This window comes from Thalassophryne amazonica, chromosome 23 (genome assembly GCF_902500255.1).
Source record: "Thalassophryne amazonica chromosome 23, fThaAma1.1, whole genome shotgun sequence".
In the NCBI taxonomy this organism is placed as follows: domain Eukaryota; kingdom Metazoa; phylum Chordata; class Actinopteri; order Batrachoidiformes; family Batrachoididae; genus Thalassophryne; species Thalassophryne amazonica.
The window spans coordinates 13041246-13062107 of record NC_047125.1 but is presented as its reverse complement, the minus strand read 5'-3'; the positions used below and the strand labels follow the sequence as shown (position 1 = coordinate 13062107).

The 20862-nt window shown below is 37.7% G+C and overlaps 1 protein-coding gene and 1 long non-coding RNA gene across 2 annotated transcripts; both read right to left on the bottom strand.

Moving 5' to 3' along the window:
- Positions 1-704: 704 nt before the first annotated feature.
- On the bottom strand, positions 705-5926 carry zgc:194312 (uncharacterized protein LOC794943 homolog). Its single transcript, XM_034164525.1, has 2 exons — positions 4874-5926; positions 705-1882 (listed from the first exon to the last, which is right to left on the bottom strand). Exons 1-2 carry the CDS (start codon positions 5806-5808, stop codon positions 1747-1749), a joined length of 1071 nt encoding a protein of 356 aa, XP_034020416.1. The 5' UTR covers positions 5809-5926; the 3' UTR covers positions 705-1746.
- Positions 5927-8358: 2432 nt separating this feature from the next.
- On the bottom strand, positions 8359-15393 carry LOC117505010. Its single transcript, XR_004559001.1, has 3 exons — positions 15333-15393; positions 11532-11791; positions 8359-9528 (listed from the first exon to the last, which is right to left on the bottom strand). It is a non-coding gene; the product is annotated as an uncharacterized LOC117505010 (long non-coding RNA).
- Positions 15394-20862: the final 5469 nt, after the last annotated feature.

Sequence of the window (20862 nt, the reverse complement as noted above, 5' to 3'; positions counted from 1 at the left end):
GGCAAAGTGGGTCAGAAATGTTGTTTTGTGGCAGCATAAACACATAATGCATAGGTTTAGGTCATTCTATTGTCGATTTAAGTTATTGTTTATAAGGCTGTGTTATTTATGTCTTCCCATGTGTAATTTACAGGTGTTTAAAATCAGTTTTAAAATTTTTGGCCTTGCCGTGCCACTTACGTGTAGAAAGTTCTCTAGATTCTCTGAATATTCTGATTATATTATGCTCCAAGTGAATCAACTTAGAATATAATGAAAAAACACGATTATAAAGATTTCTTCAAAATTATTAAATATATGCTGATGCATATACAAACCAATAACCACAGTTATTGTGGTTATTGGTGGTTAGCAGGTTTACATAGCAAACCAGCTATATAATAACTATTATAAATGCAAACAATAGCAATAAATGTAAAAACTGTTGTTTATATACATAAATTATAGAAATAATTCATGGAAATATTGGGGATGCTCCAACACCAACAAATGCTCCTAAACCCAACCCTTTTTGACATTTTTAAATGTCAATGGTTAAATAAATGGATAAATAAGTTTTATCGTTAGTTGTAAACAAAGACCAGTTCTGAAACTTTTGCCATTCACTTGATATTGGGGCTTAGCAAATCACTTTCTAGACTAAGGGGTTCATGTTCGTTAATGCAGGAATAAACATGAACATTATGAAAACATGATGAAAGAGGTTTACCAGTGCAAATGTTTAGTAATTTATTAATAATCATTATGTTTATAAATTATTAAATGTATAAATTATTTATCATGAACACCCGTCATAAATTATTACTAGGCAAAGGTAACTCGATTCACTTAGTCAAAGCATAATACATGAATTAATTGTACTCTTACTGTAAAGCATCAAAAAATAAAATCATTACATGCTTGACAATAGTTTTCTTTGTGACATAAGGACAAGGTTCTTTATGGCATCACAAGGCAACACTGTTGGATTTGACAAAAGTGAACAAACTAAATCAACATCTGGCTCCACCAGACCGCACTGAAAAGTGTTTGTGCACGCAGTACTTGAAAATTTGAACCCAGGGAAGTGTTCTGGGCCCTACTCTATTCAATACTGGTATATTATCAGTGACTGTGAGTGATTATCATTGACTTGGGAATCGATGGACAGCTTGCTCAATTAGCCGAGCTGCAAAAAAACATTAACCATTTCTTATCTCATGATCGTGTCTCTTACCTCCTCTCAACACAAAGCTCAAGATCCACACCAAAAACTTTTAAAACTAAATAAGTTAAACACATGTTGTGTTCATTCTTGACACTTTTATTGGGAAAAGTAATGCCAAGTTGTCTTTCAGGAAGTGATCTTGGGACCTGAAGATTGTTTAAATCCATGGCCCAGCCAGGAGAAGATGAAGCAGAAAACACGGGACATGTTGTTAATATGGATCTGGTAGAAGACGCTGCTCGTGCCCAGGTGGCTCATACTGCAATCTGCTCACTGTTCCATCAAACTCATACAAGTTTTACACCAGATGTCCTTCCTGATGTAACTCCACATGAAGAAATGTGGCAGGGGTGGGGTTTGAACTGAGAAACTTCCACACTGAAACCAAGTGCAAGAACAAATTGGTCACCTCCTCTGTCAAAAATATCAGTAAGATGAGGTTTCAGTTCTGTAAATCCAGCTCTGAAGGGCCCCTGGTCAGGATGAGCCTGGTGTTTGTCTGTCCAACGCGGTTCCTTTTAGTATGTGCTTCTTCCCTATCAGGCATCGTCTGTGTAAGCTTGGCACAGGTGTAGGTCGTGTGCAACGCTGCTGACTGACATCGGCCTGGCTTCCTCCTCAGGGGTGTATGATACCTCTCTAGAGATCATCGTCTGGGCCGTCAGCGTTCGCTCCCTGGGAAATGTTTGAAAAGAACCATAAATAACACTGTAAAAGGGTAAAAAACACATCTTCTATAATGTGTTTAAAAACGTGTTAAAAGGGAAGTTTTGTTTTCAGCTGTGGTGTGATCGGGGCGAGATGTAACATGACAAGGAAGTGTCTGGAGTTGATAAATAACCAGGGTCGCAATTTCCAAAGAGGTGCAGAACTCAAAAGTCAAGCCTGTGTATTAATTTTATATACCTTTATAGTTTTGTTGGTTTTCCTTTGAAATCTGATGTTGCTTCAGAAACCGATCTGGCTTTTCAAAACATTTGATACTCTAACTAGCTTTATGCTTGCTTAGCTTTTTTAGGTCGCCATCAGATCTGTAACAATATAAATAATGTAATAGTCAATTATTGACTATTACAGAAATCATAATGCAAAAAAATAGAAGATGCTCTCACAATCATTATGTGACTATGTAAACTTAAAACATTGCTTTGGATACTTTTCCATATTCATGTTGAAAAGAATTTTTCCTAACATTAGCCATCAACTACTCACAAATAACTATTATTAGCTAGTACACGTCCTGGTTTCAGCATCCAAAAGTAAGCTGCAATGAATGTGAGATACAGATCTGTGTGCTCAGATCAGCAACGACATCGACAGCGGGCGCCGTTCTTCCTCTCCCGCTCTCTGCCTCTGCTACGCTCGCTGTTTTAATGCGAAGCGGCCGGTACACCTGTTGCTGCAAGGACAGACTTCTTGCGGCAAAATCCACAGCACCGCACATCTCGGCAATCGGAGCCCCAGAGCTCCATGGACGCTGAGAGAGGTTTATATATTTTTAATGACTGGGATTCTTTGCGGGTCTCGTCTCCATATCTCGCGATGGTACCGGAGGCGAAAGACAGTAGATATTCATTGCGACACCACTCAATCAAACAGGCGTATGAAAAAGTCCCCCAAAATAATTTTCAAGCACAAATAAAAGAAATGTGTACTCACCAAACGTGCCGCAAGACAATATGAAGTTTTTAAAAAAGTATATCCTTCCGTATAAGACAACAAAAAGGTGCAGATGCAAACTGACATAAATCCACAAATTACAATTGGCGCAATGCATGCTGGGAGAGGGTCTTGTCCGTGACGTCTCGGCAGCGTCCATGATGAGAGGGACAATTTGAGGAGGGCTAAATGTTAGCTGTAAATTTGTCATTTTCAAATGAAGATTTCTCCGTTGATTGACAGATCTGGGCTTGCAGATTTACTTTACTACATTCAGAAGGATCTCAAGTGTAAATGTAAGTCATTTTTTGTTCAAAAAAATCTGACTGCATTTTTTTCAATGCAGGTCCCCTTTAAGCTGTCAGTGCTTTTAATTCTGTACGTTTGTTCCGTCAAACTCCTACAAGTTTTACACCGGATGTCCTTCCTGAATGGAAGGACATCCGGTGGACATCTGGGCCCGTTTTTAATGTGTGTGTGACTTTTTAAAATAAGTCATTGACTTTTTAAAAAGTCTTTTTAAAACTTTTTAAGGGTTCTTTTTTTAATGTGTGTGACTTTTTAAAATAAGTCACTGACTTTTTAAAAAGTCGAGTTTTTTTTTATTTTTTTTTACTTTTTTGTTATTCTTTTTATGTCATGTCTGTAATTGTGCTTATTTTATGCTGCTGCATGTCTTGGACAGGTCGCCCTTGAAAAAGAAGTTTTTAAATGTCAATGGATAATAAATGTAAATGCACATTATCGTTAGTTGTAAACAAAGACCAGTTCTGCAACTTTGGGTTCTGATGGATACATGTGATGACCAATGAAGTTCTAATTTTGGGCCATGTTGACATCTTTTAACATGCAAAATTACCATAAGATAAAAAAGCAGGCCTGTCAAGATGATTGTCAAGCTTTAATTGCATTTTTCTGACGGCCACTAGAGGCCACTGTTGCTTGTGTTCAGTTCATACTATGTTCAGGGTTTTTAACATTAAGCACAAACTAACTTGGTTGAAATGAGACATAATGCTGCCTTTTGTTTTCATTGAGAAAATTATACGCAATAGTTGTGTTGGCTTTTCTTAGAAATCTGATCTTGCTTCAGAAACAGATCTGGCTTTTCAAAACATTTGATACTCTAACTAGCTTTATGCTTGCTTATCTTTTTGGGTGGCCGTCAGATCTGTAACAATATAACAACAATGTAATAGTCTGTGGTTGACTATTACAGAAATCATAATGCAAAATCCAGAAGATACTCTCACAATGTTCAATTCCTGCTCCAACTAAACTTAACATCACATTCGATACTTTTCCATATTCATGTCGAAAAGAATCTTTCCGAACATTTACTAGTTATTAATATCAGCTAGTTTTTACATTATATTAATATTAGCTATTTTTTTCCATTTGAATGAGTTTAAATCTAAACTTAGACTTAGCGGAAGCTTCTTTAAGCTGTCAGTGCTTTTAATTCTTTTCAATTAACTACTTTTAAAATGGTTACTGATACACTTTTTATTGTATGTGTTCTTGTGATGTTTTTCTTTTTATGTCATGTCTGTAATTGTGCTAATTTTATGTTGCTGCATGTCTTGGCCAGGTCGCCCTTGAAAAAGAGGTTTTTAAATGTCAATGGTTAAATAAATAGATAAATAAATAAATGCATGTTATCGTTAGTTGTAAACAAAGACCAGTTCTGCAACTTTGGGTTGTGATTTATACATGTGATGACCAATGAAGTTCTAATTTTGGGCCATGTTGACATCTTTTAACATGCAGAATTACCATAACATAAAAAAGCAGGCCTGTCAAGATTGAAAAAAAAAAATGCAATTAACAAGCTTTGTTAATTGCATTTTTCTGACGGCCACTAGAGGCCACTGTTGCTTGTGTTCAGTTCACACTATGTTCAAGGTTTTTAACATTAAGCAGAACTTGGTTGAAATGAGGCATAATGCTGCTTTTTGTTAAATTATACTCAATATTTTTTGATGTATGTTTATTACTGCTCTGTACCGTGTTCTGTGGCGGGTTGATGTCCAGTTGGCGCGCACAGTCCAGCCCAAGACTTGCTTTAAGTAGCGGGAGAAGCAGGGGAACCGCAGACTCAGCTGCTCCAGAAGTTCCTCTTTGCGCAAACCGTAAACAACAGGCGCAACGCACTGCGCCAAGCTGAAGAAGGCAAAGATGACCACGGCGGCCAGCTCCTTGGTTTCCGGCCGGATCAGGCTCCTCTTGTGCAGAACCGCCAGCACGAAGTTGACGAAGTTGGGGAGGATGTAAACCGTCAGCTGCGTCCCGTGCAGCGCGATGGTCCGGCACCCGGCACGGTTGCGCCGGTTGAGCACCCCTAAGCGGCGGCCCTCCAGCAGGATGCGGACGTAGCTGTAGAGGATGACGAGCGCGCACAGCCCGATGAACACCACTTTGTGAAGCTCGCCCCTCTTCAGCTGCTCGCGCCCGCACTCCTCGTGCGCACCGGCGCCGGCGTCCGCCTGGAGGAACAGACTGAGCGGGATCAGGAGGGCCAGGAGCCACGTGAGCGCCCCCAGGAGCCAGGGCCAGTGCCCGCGCGTGCACGCCGAGGTGTAGCGCATCGGGCGGCACACGGCGCAGTAGCGGTCCAGCGCCATGACCGTGAGCGTGAGCAGGATGTTGGAGGCGCTGCTGATCAGAACCGTCACCAAGGCCACGCACGCCGAGCGGCCCGGGCGCGCGTCCAGGTGGATCTGATAGTAGAAGACGCTGCTCGTGCCCAGGTGGACAAGCGCGGACACGAGCAGGTGGAAGATCAGCACGAAGCGTGCGTGAGAGCGCAGCCGCTCCTCGCGCACGATGGTCCAGTTGATGATGAGGTTGAAGAAGAGCAGCACCGAGAAGGACGCGGCGGACACGTAGAAGCGCACGCAGGTGTACGTCACCTCCGAGCCCGTGACGTTATCGGATGACATCACTCCTCGGATGGCTTCGGGAGGATCATGGGAAAAGTTAGGAGGACGGAAACGTTTGTCTGCTGCATGATCCACCCCGCGTGTGTCCTCCACGAACACTCACTCCAAACTGACTCATTCGCTCACTCACTCGCCCCTCCCCTTCTTTCTCATTGGTCCGACAAAATGTTTCTTCTTTTTTTAAGGTTAAAACTACTTGGGTTTGTTGTAAGAAGTTAAAAATGTTTTCTTTGTGATGTACTATGTTTGCAGGCTTTAAGATGGCAACAACATGCCGGGGAGTTGAAGCCACAACATCGAAACGACAGCAGTGGTCCAACACACTACACCATGCAGAGATGCACTGTGTTGCTTTTTTTTATTGTCAATCTTTGGGGTTATACTATGTTTGTCTTAAAATGTCAACAGCATGCCCAAGATTTGAACCTACAACATCAGAACTACAAAACTGTTCAAGCACATTACGCACACGACAACACGTTGTGATGCTCTTTTGTTGTATCAAAATTTGAAGTGTACTATTTTTGCAAGTCTCAAAATGTCAGTAACATGCCTGAGATTTGAACTCACAATAATAAAACTACTAAGCAGTGATCAAACACTGCGCTACCTGGAAGTGGTTTGTTTCCTTCTTTCATTGGCTCAAACTTTGAGGTGTTGAGATCAGTGTGTTTGGACAGCAGTTAAAATAAACAGTATAAACACACTCATTAAAAAGTCAGTTTAAAAAGTCCATTTTTTAAGGGCCATTTTTAGTGTGTGTGTGTGACTTTTTAAAAATGTCATTGACTTTTTAAAAAGTTGAGTTTTTTTATTTTTTAAGGGCCATTTTTTTAATGTGTGTGTGACTTTTTAAAAATAAGTCATTGACTTTAAAAAGTCGAGGTTTTATTTTTTTTAAGGGCCATTTTTAAATGCGTGTGACTTTTTAAAAATAAGTCATTGACTTTTAAAAAGTCATTGAGTTTTTATTTTTTAAGGGCCATTTTTAGTGTGACTTTTTTAGAATAAGTCATTGACTTTTTAAAGTCATTTTTTTATTTTTAAGGGCCATTTTTTAAATGTGTGTGAATTTTTTTTAAAAATAAGTCAGACTTTTTAAAAAGTCGAGTTTTTTATTTTTTAAGGGCCATTTTTAAATGTGCGTGTGTGACTTTTTAAAAAATAAGTCATTGACTTTTAAAAAGTCGAGTTTTTATTTTTTTAAGGGCCATTTTAGTGTGTGTGACTTTTTTAAAATAAGTCATTGACTTTTTAAAAAGTCGAGTTTTATTTTTTTAAGGGCCATTTTTAAATGTGTGTGACTTTTTAAAAATAAGTCATTGACTTTTAAAAAGTTGAGTTTTTATTTTTTAAGGGCCATTTTTAGTGTGTGTGACTTTTTAAAAATAAGTCATTGACTTTTAAAGTCATTTTTTATTTTTAAGGGCCATTTTTTTAAATGTGACTTTTTAAAAAATAAGTCATTGACTTTTTAAAAAGTCAAGTTTTTTTTATTTTTTAAGGGCCATTTTTAAATGTGTGTGTGACTTTTTTTGAATAAGTCATTGACTTTTAAAAAGTTTAGATTTTTTTAAGGGCCATTTTTAGTGTGTGTGGCTTTTTAAAAATAAGTCATTGACTTTAAAGTCAGTTTTTTAATTTTGTAAGGGCCATTTTTATTGTGTGTGACTTTTTTAAAATAAGTCATTGACTTTTTAAAAAGTAGAGTTTTTTTTATTTTTTAAGGGCCATTTTTAAATGTGTGTGACTTTTTTTGAATAAGTCATTGACTTTTAAAAAGTTTAGTTTTCTTAAGGGTTATTTTTAGTGTGTGTGTGGCTTTTTAAAAATAAGTCATTGACTTTAAAGTCACTGTTTTTTAATTTTGTAAGGGCCATTTTTATTGTGTGTGTGACTTTTTAAAAATAAGTCATTGACTTTTAAAAAGTCAATGAGTTTTAATTTTTTAAGGGCCCTTTTTTAATATGTGCGTGACTTTATATAAGTCATTGGCTTTAAAAAGTTGAGTTTCTAAAATTTTTAAGGGCCCTTTTTAATGTGTGCGTGTGACTTTTAAATAAGTCATTGACTTAAAAAGTCGTATTAATTTTTTAAGGGCCATTTTTTAAAATATGTGACTTTTTAGAATAAGTCATTGACTTTTTAAAGTTTAGTTTTTATTTTTAAGGGCCATTTTTTAATGTGTGTGTGAGACTTTAAAAAAATAAGTCATTGACTTTAAAAAGTCAGTTTTTTAATTTTTAAGGGCCCTTTTTAAATGTGTGGCTTTTTTAAATAACTCAGACTTTTTAAGTCATTGAGTTTTTAAGGGCCCTTTTTTAATGTGTTTGAGATTTTTTTTTAAATAAGTCATTGACTTTTTAAAAAGTCAAGTTTTTTTTTCTTTTTAAGGGCCCTTATAAAGTTTTTTTAAAGGACTTCTTAAAAAAGTTGATGTTTGGACAGTGGTTAAAACAAACAGTACAAACACACACACACACATTAAAGTCAACTAAAGTTTGATGAACAATGATTTTATTTAATGCATACAAAAACTGTATGATAAAAAGGAGCATGTCAGTTACTTTTTTAATGCATACAAAGAGTATAACCTCAAAAGTTTGATTAAAAAAAGAGCAGCACAAGGTGGTGTAGTATGTTTGAACAATGATTAGTCATTTGGATGTTGTAAGTTCAAAACTCAGGCATGACAATGATCTTTATTTAATTAATACAAACACAGTATAACCTGAAAAGTTTCATAAAAAGGAGTAACACAAAGCATTTCCAGATGGTGTAATGTGGTGGAACACTGATCAGTTGCTTGGATATTGTAGGTTCAATACTCAGGCATGACAATGATCTTTTATTTAATGAGTACAAACAGTATAACCTCAAAAGTTTAATAATAAGTGTGTGATAAGTGTGTTTAACATTGACTGAAGCAGTGATTACTTTGATGTTACAGTTACGATTCTCAGGCATCTCATTGACATTTGGGGTCTAACACATTCACTAAAAAAAATCTCAGGCTTGAGAAAAAGAAAATGTAATGTGGTGGTGTAGTGTGTTTGAACAGTGATTAGAAGTTTTGATGTTGTGGGTTCAAATCCCAAGAGTTCAACCTATATTTAAAAGTCAAACAAATAGTTAAAATTCAAAAGACTCTCAAAAAGAGTTTTGGCATGTGTCTGTAGGTGGTGCAGCAGACTGGGCCAGTGTTCAGAGATTTCAATGATTCGGGTTCCATTCCCAGCTGTCTCAAAGATTTTTCAACTCTAGTTCTGAAAGTGTGAAGATACAAGTGCCCAGAGAAGAGGTTCATGTGTGAAGGGTGCTTCGTGCAGTGGGATAGTGGGCAGATGGACAATATGTACATGGCAGGAATCCAGGAGGATCAGGATTGAGAACCACTGACAGAGCTAGAACAAAGTCAACATAAACAGCAAAATTAAGCCGAGCTTACTTAAGCCAAACATTTTAACACCAACAGATGAATGTAGCAATTAGCTGGCAAACTATTTTTTACAAAATTAAGATGAACTTTTTGTAGAAGTTAGCTGACGAGATCTTCAGACGTCATCTTGACAGTTAACAGATTCTGAACACAAAACTAGATCTCAATCTGCAGGGAAGGAATAACCAAATGGTCCGTCCAATCAGAGCTGGACACCCGGATCTGGAATTTTTCTGTTCCAGTACATTTCTGTATCCAGCAGCGTCTCGAACCAAGAACATCTGTTTATGAACAAGAAACAGGAGGAGGGAAGATTAAAGAAAAATAATTAACACTAATTATTAGGAAAAAAAAATTATATGAAAACATGAGTGAGTCAGAGGCGGAGCTCGGATCGTTTTTCTTCTTCCTTCTGTCCATTAAGTGTTGACATTGTTTGCTTTCAAATGTTTCGAAACAATGAATTTAGCAGTTGCTAAATTAGTGTTTCAAAAGTGTTTTGAAACAGTGAATCATTTCACAAAACAGTTCTCCAGCTTCATGTTTCAATCTTTTCAACACAGTGAACCATTTTCTAAAGCAGTTCCAGATTGAGGGATTCATGAAGGATGAAACACTGAGGTTGCTACAACCCCTGGCAAAAATTATGGAATCACCGGCCTCGGAGGATGTTCATTCAGTTGTTTAATTTTGTAGAAAAAAAGCAGATCACAGACATGACACAAAACTAAAGTAATTTCAAATGGCAACTTTCTGGCTTTAAGAAACACTATAAGAAATCAAGAAAAAAGATTGTGGCAGTCAGTAACGGTTACTTTTTTAGACCAAGCAGAGGAAAAAAATATGGAATCACTCAATTCTGAGGAAAAAATTATGTAATCACCCTGTAAATTTTCATCCCCAAAACTAACACCTGCATCAAATCAGATCTGCTCATTGACATTGACCCTATGTGTCTTTTTGCAAGGAATGTTTTTGCAGTTTTTGCTCTATGGCAAGATGCATTATCATCTTGAAAAATGATTATCATCCCCAAACATCCTTTCAATTGTCCAAAATATCAACATAAACTTGTGCATTTATTGATGATGTAATGACAGCCATCTCCCCAGTGCCTTTACCTGACATGCAGCCTCATATCATCAATGACTGTGGAAATTTACATGTTCTCTTCAGGCAGTCATCTTTATAAATCTCATTGGAAAGGCACCAAACAAAAGTTCCAGCATCATCACCTTGCCCAGTGCAGATTCGAGATTCATCACTGAATATGACTTTCATCCAGTCATCCACAGTCCACAATTGCTTTTCCTTAGCCCATTGTAACCTTGTTTTTTTCTGTTTAGGTGTTAATGATGGCTTTCGTTTAGCTTTTCTGTATGTAAATCCCATTTCCTTTAGGCGGTTTCTTACAGTTCGGTGACAGACGTTGACTCCAGTTTCCTCCCATTCGTTCCTCATTTGTTTTGTTGTGCATTTTTCGATTTTTGAGACATATTGCTTTAAGTTTTCTGTCTTGACGCTTTGATGTCTTCCTTGGGCTACCAGTATGTTTGCCTTTAACAACCTTCCCATGTTGTTTGTATTTGGTCCAGAGTTTAGACACAGCTGACTGAACAACCAACATCTTTTGCAACATTGCGTGATGATTTACCCTCTTTTAAGAGTTTGATAATCCTCTCCTTTGTTTCAATTGACATCTCTCGTGTTGGAGCCATGATTCATGTCAGTCCACTTGGTGCAACAGCTCTCCAAGGTGTGATCACTCCTTTTTAGATGCAGACTAACGAGCAGATCTGATTTGATGCAGGTGTTAGTTTTGGGGATGAAAATTTACAGGGTGATTCCATAATTTATTCCTCAGAATTGAGTGATTCCATATTTTTTCCTCTGCTTGGTCTAAAAAAGTAACCATTACTGACTGCCACAATCTTTTTTTCTTGATTTCTTATAGTGTTTCTTAAAGCCAGAAAGTTGCCATTTGAAAAGACTTTAGTTTTGTGTCATGTCTGTGATCTGCTTTTTTTTTTTTTACAAAATTAAACAACTGAATGAACATCCTCCGAGGCCGGTGATTCCATAATTTTTGCCAGGGGTTGTATGAGCATTTTGAGTGTTTTGAAACTGACTTACTGTGGACAAAAACAGGAGTGAAAACGAAGCCTCATAATTGCACAATGCACATTTTATATTTACAAAATACTCCATAAGCCCACAAACTGCTTCAGTCAATGTTATATAACATGTGGATCAGTGAGATTCTGTCCAAAAATGTGAGACTTACTTCAGGGGGTTACGTGCTTTCCACCCTCCAGGTAATGATGGGTTTGGCACTCCCTCTTGTGGAAGTGCAGATAATGACACCCAGTCAAACTAATCCCTGGGAAAACAGTCTTCCCAGATGATAAAAGATATGAATTTTTTCTTGGATAACTGGACCTGGTTCTCCAGCTGAGAACCAGCAGGTGCCTGAGGAGGACCAAGACCACAGTCAGAGCGTCGATCCTCAATCCAGTCGGTGGGACTGACAACATCCAGCACCTGCTGCAGGAAAAATGAAAAACAATTTGAGTTTGTCGACTTCGCAAATATAAGAAGAAATTTAAAGCTGAAGAAAAGCAAGTTTGTTTTGTTGAAAATAACTGTGTTCCACATGTGGAACTGAGGACATGACCCCATAACAGAGACACAACTGAATACAACATAATAAATAAGTAAAATATAGATAAAGACCATCGGCGAGAAATAAAGAATTCTGACAGTGTAGGAATTTCGTCGAGTCTGAGTGAGTGACGCCTGAGACAGCTCGTCTGGAAACATTTATAACTTGATTTTGTCGTTGGATCGCAGCATTCGGTTTCAGTAAAAATTACATTTATAATATTGGGTTTGTTGTGTAATTTTTAGAAATAATGGTGAGATTTTTTTTAATGCTGAAAATCACTCCACTCCACAGTACGAGTGGAGTGTTCCGATCACATGTACTTTAAGTTAGCCGAGTAGAGATCCTTGCAATGATCCAGATCCATTTCAAAATTTTATGAGTTCTTCCGTGGCCTTTGTCTCACCTGTCCAGGACGTTTCATTTAAAATGGTTCATTACTTGTTGTGTAATCCCGTCAAACAAACAAACCAGCACACACTTGTGATCACATGACCTCCTTGATGGAGGTAATAAGGGTCAAAACTCAGGAATATCATCCAAGATCAGTAATCAGGATAAAAGATGAAGGTGTGAAAACACCTTGATATAATCCCACCTCCACCCCCTCTGTCACTACTGCTGTCACTCTGTCCTCATACAGATCCTGCACCACCCTCACATACTTCTCTAATGTTTTGTCCTAACTGAGGATGCTTCTGGCAGATCTTCTTCCACCTCCCCAGACCCCCCACCTTTTTAAGCATTTTCCTTATTTTGGTGCGTGAAAATCCCCCTTTGCTTTCCACCAGCATTTTTCTTTTTTTGCTTTTCAGCTAATCCCCCTAATTACATCTCTCTTAACCCCCTGCCACTTTGAGCATTTTTTTTTATTGTAAATGCAAATTAATATTCAAAGTTTTCAGCTAGTTGACAGTAGGGCTGTACAATATGGCCAAATTATCATTTCTCAATATTGTCATAAATTGTCATGCAAATGCTGTCCATATTCTTGAGCTGCTTAGGTGGGTAGAGAGAGTTCCCATGGGCTAAAAAAGCTTTTCAACCGACCATCCCTGGTTCTCAAGACCAGGCACCTAAGTGGCTCTAATCTATTATTTTTATTTTTTTCATTAAAGATATTTAGGTGTACCTTAGTAAACACTAGTAACACCTTAGATTTGGATAAATTATAATATAAGATATACCTTACTGAATTTTCATATTAATATATCCTTCCCACTGTCACCACGTGCTTGCTCACAGGGGGTCGTTTTGACAGTTGGGGTTTTTCTGTAATTATTGTATGGCTTTGCCTTACAATATGAAGCGCCTTGGGGCAACTGTTTGTTCCGTCAGGATGAGATCAGACAGGAGTCCCCATGGACTATGATGTTTGCAGATGACATTGTGATCTGTAGTGAGAGTAGAGAGCAAGTTGAGTCTAGTCTGGAGAAGTGGAGATATGCTTTGGAGAGAAGGGGAATGAAAGTCAGTAGAAGCAAGACTGAGTACATGTGTGTGAATGAGAGGGAGCCCAGTGGAATAGGCAGTTACAAGGAGTAGAAGTGGTGAAAGTAGATGAGTTTAAATATTTGGGGTCAACTTTTCAAAGTAATGGAGAGTGTGGTAGAGAGGTGAAGAAGAGAGTGCAGACAGGGTGGAGTGGGTGCAGAAAGGTGGCAGGAGTGATTTGTGACCGAAGAATATCAGCAAGGGTGAAGGGGAAAATTTACAAAACAGTAGTGAGACCAGCTATGTTGTATGGTTTAGAGACAGTGGCACTAACAAAAAGACAGGAGGCAGAGCTGGAGGTGGCAGAGCTGAAGATGTTGAGATTCTCTTTGGGAGTGACAAGAATGGACAAGATTAGGAACGAACATATCAGAGGGACAGCTCAGGTGGGACGGTTTGGAGACAAAGTCAGAGAGGCGAGATTGAGATGGTTTGGACATGTGCAGAGGAGGGACCCAGGGTATATTGGGAGAAGGATGCTGAGGATGGACCAAAGAGGAGGTTCATGGATGTGCTGAGAGAGGACATGCAGGTGGTTGGTGTGACAGAGGAAGATAAAGAGGACAGGGTGAGATGGAAACGATTGATCTGCTGTGGCGACCCCTAACGGGAACAGCCGAAAGACAAAGAAGAAGATAGTTATCTTTATAATGAAAGTGTGTTAAGAAATTTGTTCTAGTAGTCTATGATGACTTTTTCACCTTTTTTCAGCATCATTATATGCAAATATTGCCGTTTTGCGCTTGTCCCACACCCAGACTTTTGATCTTCAATGATAAAAATGAATGGTAAAGAAATGTTTTTTCCTAATGTTTTAAAATACCTCTGAATAAAATATCAGTAAAATAATCAAAACATAATTGGGGTATTCAATGTCATACAATTGTTGTGATTCTTTTTTAAACAAAATGTAGTTGTCCCACACTATTGCCGCAATTTCCCACTTCCCACTGTAGCCAAGTGCTTGCTCACAGGGGGTCGTTTTGACCGTTGGGGTTTTACATAATTATTGTATGGCCTTGCCTTACAATATAAAGCGCCTTGGGGCAACTGTTTGTTGTGATTTGGCGCTATATAAAAAAAATTGATTGATTGATTGAATTTCCACCACAACACTAATGTCCCTAAACAGTTTGTATGAAAGATTGTTTGGGTAGTTTCTATGGAGATAAACAGTGACATCAGAGCACATGTATATAGCGCCAAATCACAAACAGTTGCCCCAAGGCGCTTTATATTGTAAGACAATGGTGTGGTGGAAATTATATTTACAAGGCCAATAGTGCCCATAGTTAAAGAATCACCCTTATATCAAGTTGTAGAGATTTGCTTTCAGTTTGAGTTAAGGAAAATAATTTTTGGGGAAAAAAAGTATTTGAAATGGAATAAACAAATTAAAATGTGTGAAATACCAAGTGTTCCAATACTTGAGGGCAATTCTGCAAATGGTGATACAAGCATCAAATTTGGCACAAATAATCCATGGACATTAACTCTTTTGAAAAAACTGATTGGCCACTTGAATTTTCAATAGGCAGCCAGGTAGGGGTTAACTGAAGAATTGCACAGGGGTCAAAATTAAAAGATGCTCCATTCATATAGTAAACTACACCATATTATTGTACTTAATGTTATAGAGTTATGAGGTAAAAGCAGCATTAATGGTGACAAAGGTCAGTTTCAGTTTGTGCAGGGGTCAAAAGTTAAAGTTGCTCCATTAATTTTGCTCCAGCTGTATTTGTGCTTAATTTGATGCTTGTACCACCATTTGAAGGATTGTTTCAGTTGTCCGCTACACTAATAAGCCAACAGAGAATGAAGCCTGTTAGCTTAAACATGTGTATATAAAGTAACGTGAATTAAAGAAGAAATGCTGCTTTTTAACAACCTGGACCCCATTTCTGACATAAAATACAGCCATTTACTCACCAATATAAGTTTGGTGTGATTAGAAGTCCATGGTTCAAACGACAAGTTCAGTTCAAATCTGTAGAAAACATTTTTCTTCTTCTACTCAGGTGGATTAGAACTTTTTGTGGTACACAGCACCAACTACTGGACAGGAGGAACCTAGCAGTCAATATGACTCACTAATTTCAAAATGCAGGTCACTCAACCAGACATGTGGTGCCATGTGGTGTCAATCATCTGTGTCCAATCAGATTTCAGGGGCGTCCAGTGAAACGCCACCATCCACTCTAGCTCCACCCATGCCAGGAAGTGTTTAACATTTGACATTTCCTGTTTCACTGTGACTGAAAATTTGGCACTTCCTGTTTGAATGTGAGCTTGCTACTGAGGTCCCGTGAGATTCCATGGGATCTTCTCTGTCAAGCCAGGAAGTGTTTGACATTTGAACATTTCCTGTTTTACTTTTTTTTTCCCTTTCAAATCTTTATTTCAACAAATACAACAAACAAACAAACAAAACATAAACCCAAAGAGATATAGAAAGGAAAAAGAAGAAAAAAGAAGTTCCTTTTTTTGGTAATATTTAAAGTAAACTATACATGAACATCAGAATGCCAGGGGGAGGCAAAGGCAAAAGCAATTATATATAAAATATAAACGCAACACTTTTGGTTTTGCTCCCATTTTGTATGAGATGAACTCAAAGATCTAAAACTTTTTCCATATACACAATATCACCATTTCCCTCAAATATTGTTCACAAACCACTCTAAATCTGTGATAGTGAGCACTTCTCCTTTGCTGAGATAATCCATCCCACCTCACAGGTGTGCCATACCAAGATGCTGATTAGACACCATGATTAGTGCACAGGTGTGCCTTAGACTGCCCACAATAAAAGGCCACTCTGAAAGGTGCAGTTTTGTTTTATTTGGGGGGGATACCAGTCAGTATCTGGTGTGACCACCATTTGCCAACATGCAGTGCAACACATCTCCTTCGCATCATCCGTGAAGAGAACACCTCTCCAACGTGGCAAACGCCAGCGAATGTGAGCATTTGCCCACTCAGGTCGGTTACGACGACGAACTGGAGTCAGGTCGAGACTCCGATGAGGACGACGAGCATGCAGATGAGCTTCCCTGAGACGGTTTCTGACAGTTTGTGCAGAAATGCTTTGGTTATGCAAACCGATTGTTCCAGCAGCTGTCCGAGTGGCTGGTCTCAGACGATCTTGGAGGTAAACATGCTGGATGTGAAGGTCCTGGGCTGGTGTGGTTACACGTGGTCTGCGGTTGTGAGACTGGTTGGATGTACTGCCAAATTCTCTGAAACGCCTTTGGAGACAGCTTATGGTAGAGACATGAACATTCAATACACGAGCAACAGCTCTGATTGACATTCCTGCTGTCAGCATGCCAACTGCACGCTCCCTCAAATCTTGCGACATCTGTGGCATTGTGCTGTGTGATAAAACTGCACCTTTCAGAGTGGCCTTTTATTGTGGGCAGTCTAAGGCACACCTGTGCACTAATCATGGTGTCTAATCAGCATCTTGGTATGGCACACCTGTGAGGTGGGATGGATTATCTCAGCAAAGGAGAAGTGCTCACTATCACAGATTTAGACTGGTTTGTGAACAATATTTGAGGGAAATGGTGATATTGTGTATGTGGAAAAAGTTTTAGATCTTTGAGTTCATCTCATACAAAATGGGAGCAAAACCAAAAGTGTTGCGTTTATATTTTTGTTGAGTATATATATATATATATATATATATATAAAAACATACATTTTTTTGTGTAACACAATGGAAGAAAAAAAAATGTCTATACAATATGAGATCAAGAAATGTTGACTATATTCAGTGACAAGCAGCTATTATATGTAAGGATTGCTTTTTGACTTGAGCTCTTTGCTATGGAGGACAAATACATTTCAATTTCTTTTATAACAACAGGGAAAAATAAAGTTGTGTTTGAAAATTTACATTTGTCTATGTAAAATTTTGAAAAAAAACAACAATTAAATTTAAAACAATGTTTTTGTTTCTGAGGAGATTCGTGTGAATACCAAAAATTACATGTTCAAATTTTAATAAAAAAGCAGGATCAAACTTCCTGATAAATTGCTGACAATCTTTCCAAAAGATTCTCATGACTGGACAGCTCCAGAAAAGGTGACTAATAGTTTCAGGAGTTTTTTTTTTTTTTTTTTTTTTGCAAAAAGAACAGCTGGGATCAATAGTTTTGAGAAATTTTTACCATATATTGATTTGTGGGGTAAATTCTATGCAAAAGTTTAAACGCTACATCTTTCATTTTGTTATTTATCATGTTTTTGGAGGATGGACCAGCTCTGGTTCCAGATATCATTTACAAAGTTTCGCCAGTAAAAAATTACATTGGGCACAGATATTATATCCTGTTGAAATAGGGCACGAATTCTTTTGTTATTTTTACGAGCTTTAGATGCAAAACAAGTTTTCCCAACAGCAGTGTCAGTTACACATGATACAGACATCGTTCCATTAAAGTAATTTGACTTGAACAGTTCACAAGTTTCTTTGGAAACCGCATCAAACACAATTGCATATTCCTTCAGTGTTACAGCAAGATTATACCTTTTATTGAATTTATTGTACCTCAATAAGAGTCCATCTTTATCAAAAAGTTGATCCACCAGTTGGATATTCTTGTTAAACCAATGCGGAAAAAAATAATGATTTATTCTTATAAAGTATAAATTGGTTATTCCAAATAAAAAAAAAATGAGGAGAAAAATTATGTTTATATAAAAGTGCCCATGCTAATAGTGATTGTTTGTGAAAAGCAGATAAATTTGCTGGAATCTTGTCAACATTGTAATTACAGAGGAGGAGGAAATTGAGGCCACCAACCGACGAGAATATATGATGAGGAAAAATATTCCAAATGGAAGTCGGGTTTTTGAGATAAGACTTTATCCAGTTTATTTTGAAGGTATTGTTTAGAGTTGTAAAGTCCAAATAAAGTTGAACAGTATCTGGTTTATAGATTTAAGGGTAGGATTGTCTAAATATAGTGATAAGACAGAATAAGTAAGCCGTGAGATTCCTTCTGCTTTAGTAAGCAGAACTCTGCCTTTCAGACTTAGATCCCTTTGGAGCCACTGGTTGAAACGCTTCTTTGTTTTATCAGTTATGGGACCAAAATTTACAGCACATCTCTCCGTATAATTTTTACAAATAATAATGCCCAAATATGTTACTCTTTCTTTTACAGGGATGTCGCAAATTGAGTCTAAATCACAATTCTTTATTGGGAGGAGTTCATTTCCTGTTTTACTGTGGATTTGAAATTTGGCACTTCCTGTTTGAGTGTGAGCTTGCCAGAGTTCCCACGAGATTCCATGGTATCTCATCTGTCAATCCAGGAAGTGTTTGACATTTGAACATTTCCTGTTTTACTGTGGATTTGAAATTTGGCACTTCCTGTTTAGGACGCCCTGTACCATGAGTGAGCTTTGCATTTTTCTTTCTTCTGGATCGATACACGAACATTTCCAAGTCAGTTTTTACTTACATCCCTGACTGGTAACAGTATCTGCTTTATTTTAATGAAACTCACATAACAAATTTGAAAATAAAAGTAAAATATTGAAATGTAATAATTTCGAAGGGTTGTGTAATAAGTAATGATGCACTCATGTTTATGCATCATTTTCATGGTGGAAGTACATTTATTTAATTTGTATGCACTGCCGTATGTACTAGAAAGTACTTTATTCTGTAAAATAAAACACATAAGCTAATGTGTGTCTATGTGTACTCGGTGTGCAAAATATGCATCTTTGGTAAATAAACACTGTTGCAAAGTTCAATATCTGCATCTTAAATGTTTGTGAATTCTAATGCAGCATAAAATTAAAATGCACGCATAAAATAAATCATACGTTCGCGTGTAGGTGCGTGAAAATCCCCCTTTGCTTTCCACCAGCTTTTATTATAGCGCCACCAACAGGGCAAACTTAAAATTTTCCCCACTTGATACAAAGCAGTGTCACGCCTATGCAAGATCCCTTAATAATTTATAAGCTTCTTGCGACACCTAGTGTAGAATGACAGAATTACAATATATTTCCATGAAGCTTTAGAGGAAAAACGGAAAATTCAAATTAGACTACATGTTTTACTTTCCATATAGAGGAAAGTAAAACATTCATATGGTAAATTAGTGGCAGTTAGGTTGCCATTAAATTACTATATGTTTATCAGACACAATAAGACAGCAACAGCTAGCTAGCGCTGTACAATGACCTTAGACAGAATAACGGCTGAAGTTGGCTCCACTTTCATCGCCAGCTTCACATTCACTGATCCATCTTATATAGTTTAGATACATTCCAGTTTAGATTCCACCTTTAAAAATAAAAATACGTGTTCCGACCACACGGTGGGGCTGTTTACCATCATGGATTTGAGATGTGCTGTGTGAGTGCTGCTGTAAACTCTTAATGAAAACAAGAATTGTTAGTTTTGTTTTTTTTAATATTTCAATAAGTTTAATTTTTTAAATATGGCACTTTATTGTTGTGCATTTTATTTCTGGCAGTTTTAGTTCAACTTTTAGTCTGGTCTTTGTGCTACTGGAAGATCTTCAGAGAGAGCTGCTGACAAGTTGTCCACAACTGCTAATGAAGTAACTGTAAAATACAACTGTATAAAGTAACTAATGAAGTAACATTTCAAAGTTACTTTGCCAACACTGAATTTGTAATGAAATTCCATCTTGAAAATCTTCAAAACATTTCACCATATAGGCTGATTTCAGAGCGCCCTCACTTGGTCAAGTGTCAGTTGGCCTTAGATTTGACACCAGATATGGAAAGTGGACCTTCCCACCTTTCCACATCCCTCATGCCAGATTCCATGATGGAAAAACTGAGAAATTTCTGCCAATAATGACACTTTCACATTTTCATAAAATTCTGCTGTGCTGTCTTTGAAGCGCCCCCTATTGGTTAAGTGTTAATTCGCAATAGATTTGACACCAGATATGGAAATCTGCTGCACCACCTTTCCATCGACACCATTCATTGCCAAATTCCATCGTGGCAAAATGGAGAAATTTCTTCCAAAACTGCCATTTTCATAAATCCTGCGATACTTTGAGTGTTAATTGGTGTTGGACATGACACGAGATATGACACCAGTGGACCCCCCCCCCCCCCCAAAGACATTGAGTTATCACCTCAGAGTTCAAGTCTTACAATTATACAGTAAGATAGAAAGCACCAGCACCCCAAAGACTTGGACCTTCATTCTCCTCCTCCTGATCTCATGACTCCATGAGCTTTTCCGGGTTGTCTCTCAATCTCAGATCGATCTCCCAGAGTTATGAATGTCACTGCCAAGATAAATTCAGACTCTGGCTGAGTCTATAAATCACTGAAAATCTTTCTTAGTCTTGATGTAGGGCAACTGCAATCCCACTCAAACTCCTCACTCAGCTTCAGGTTTTGCACACAGGACATCCAATGATTCAAAAATAAATAAATCGCAGAATCA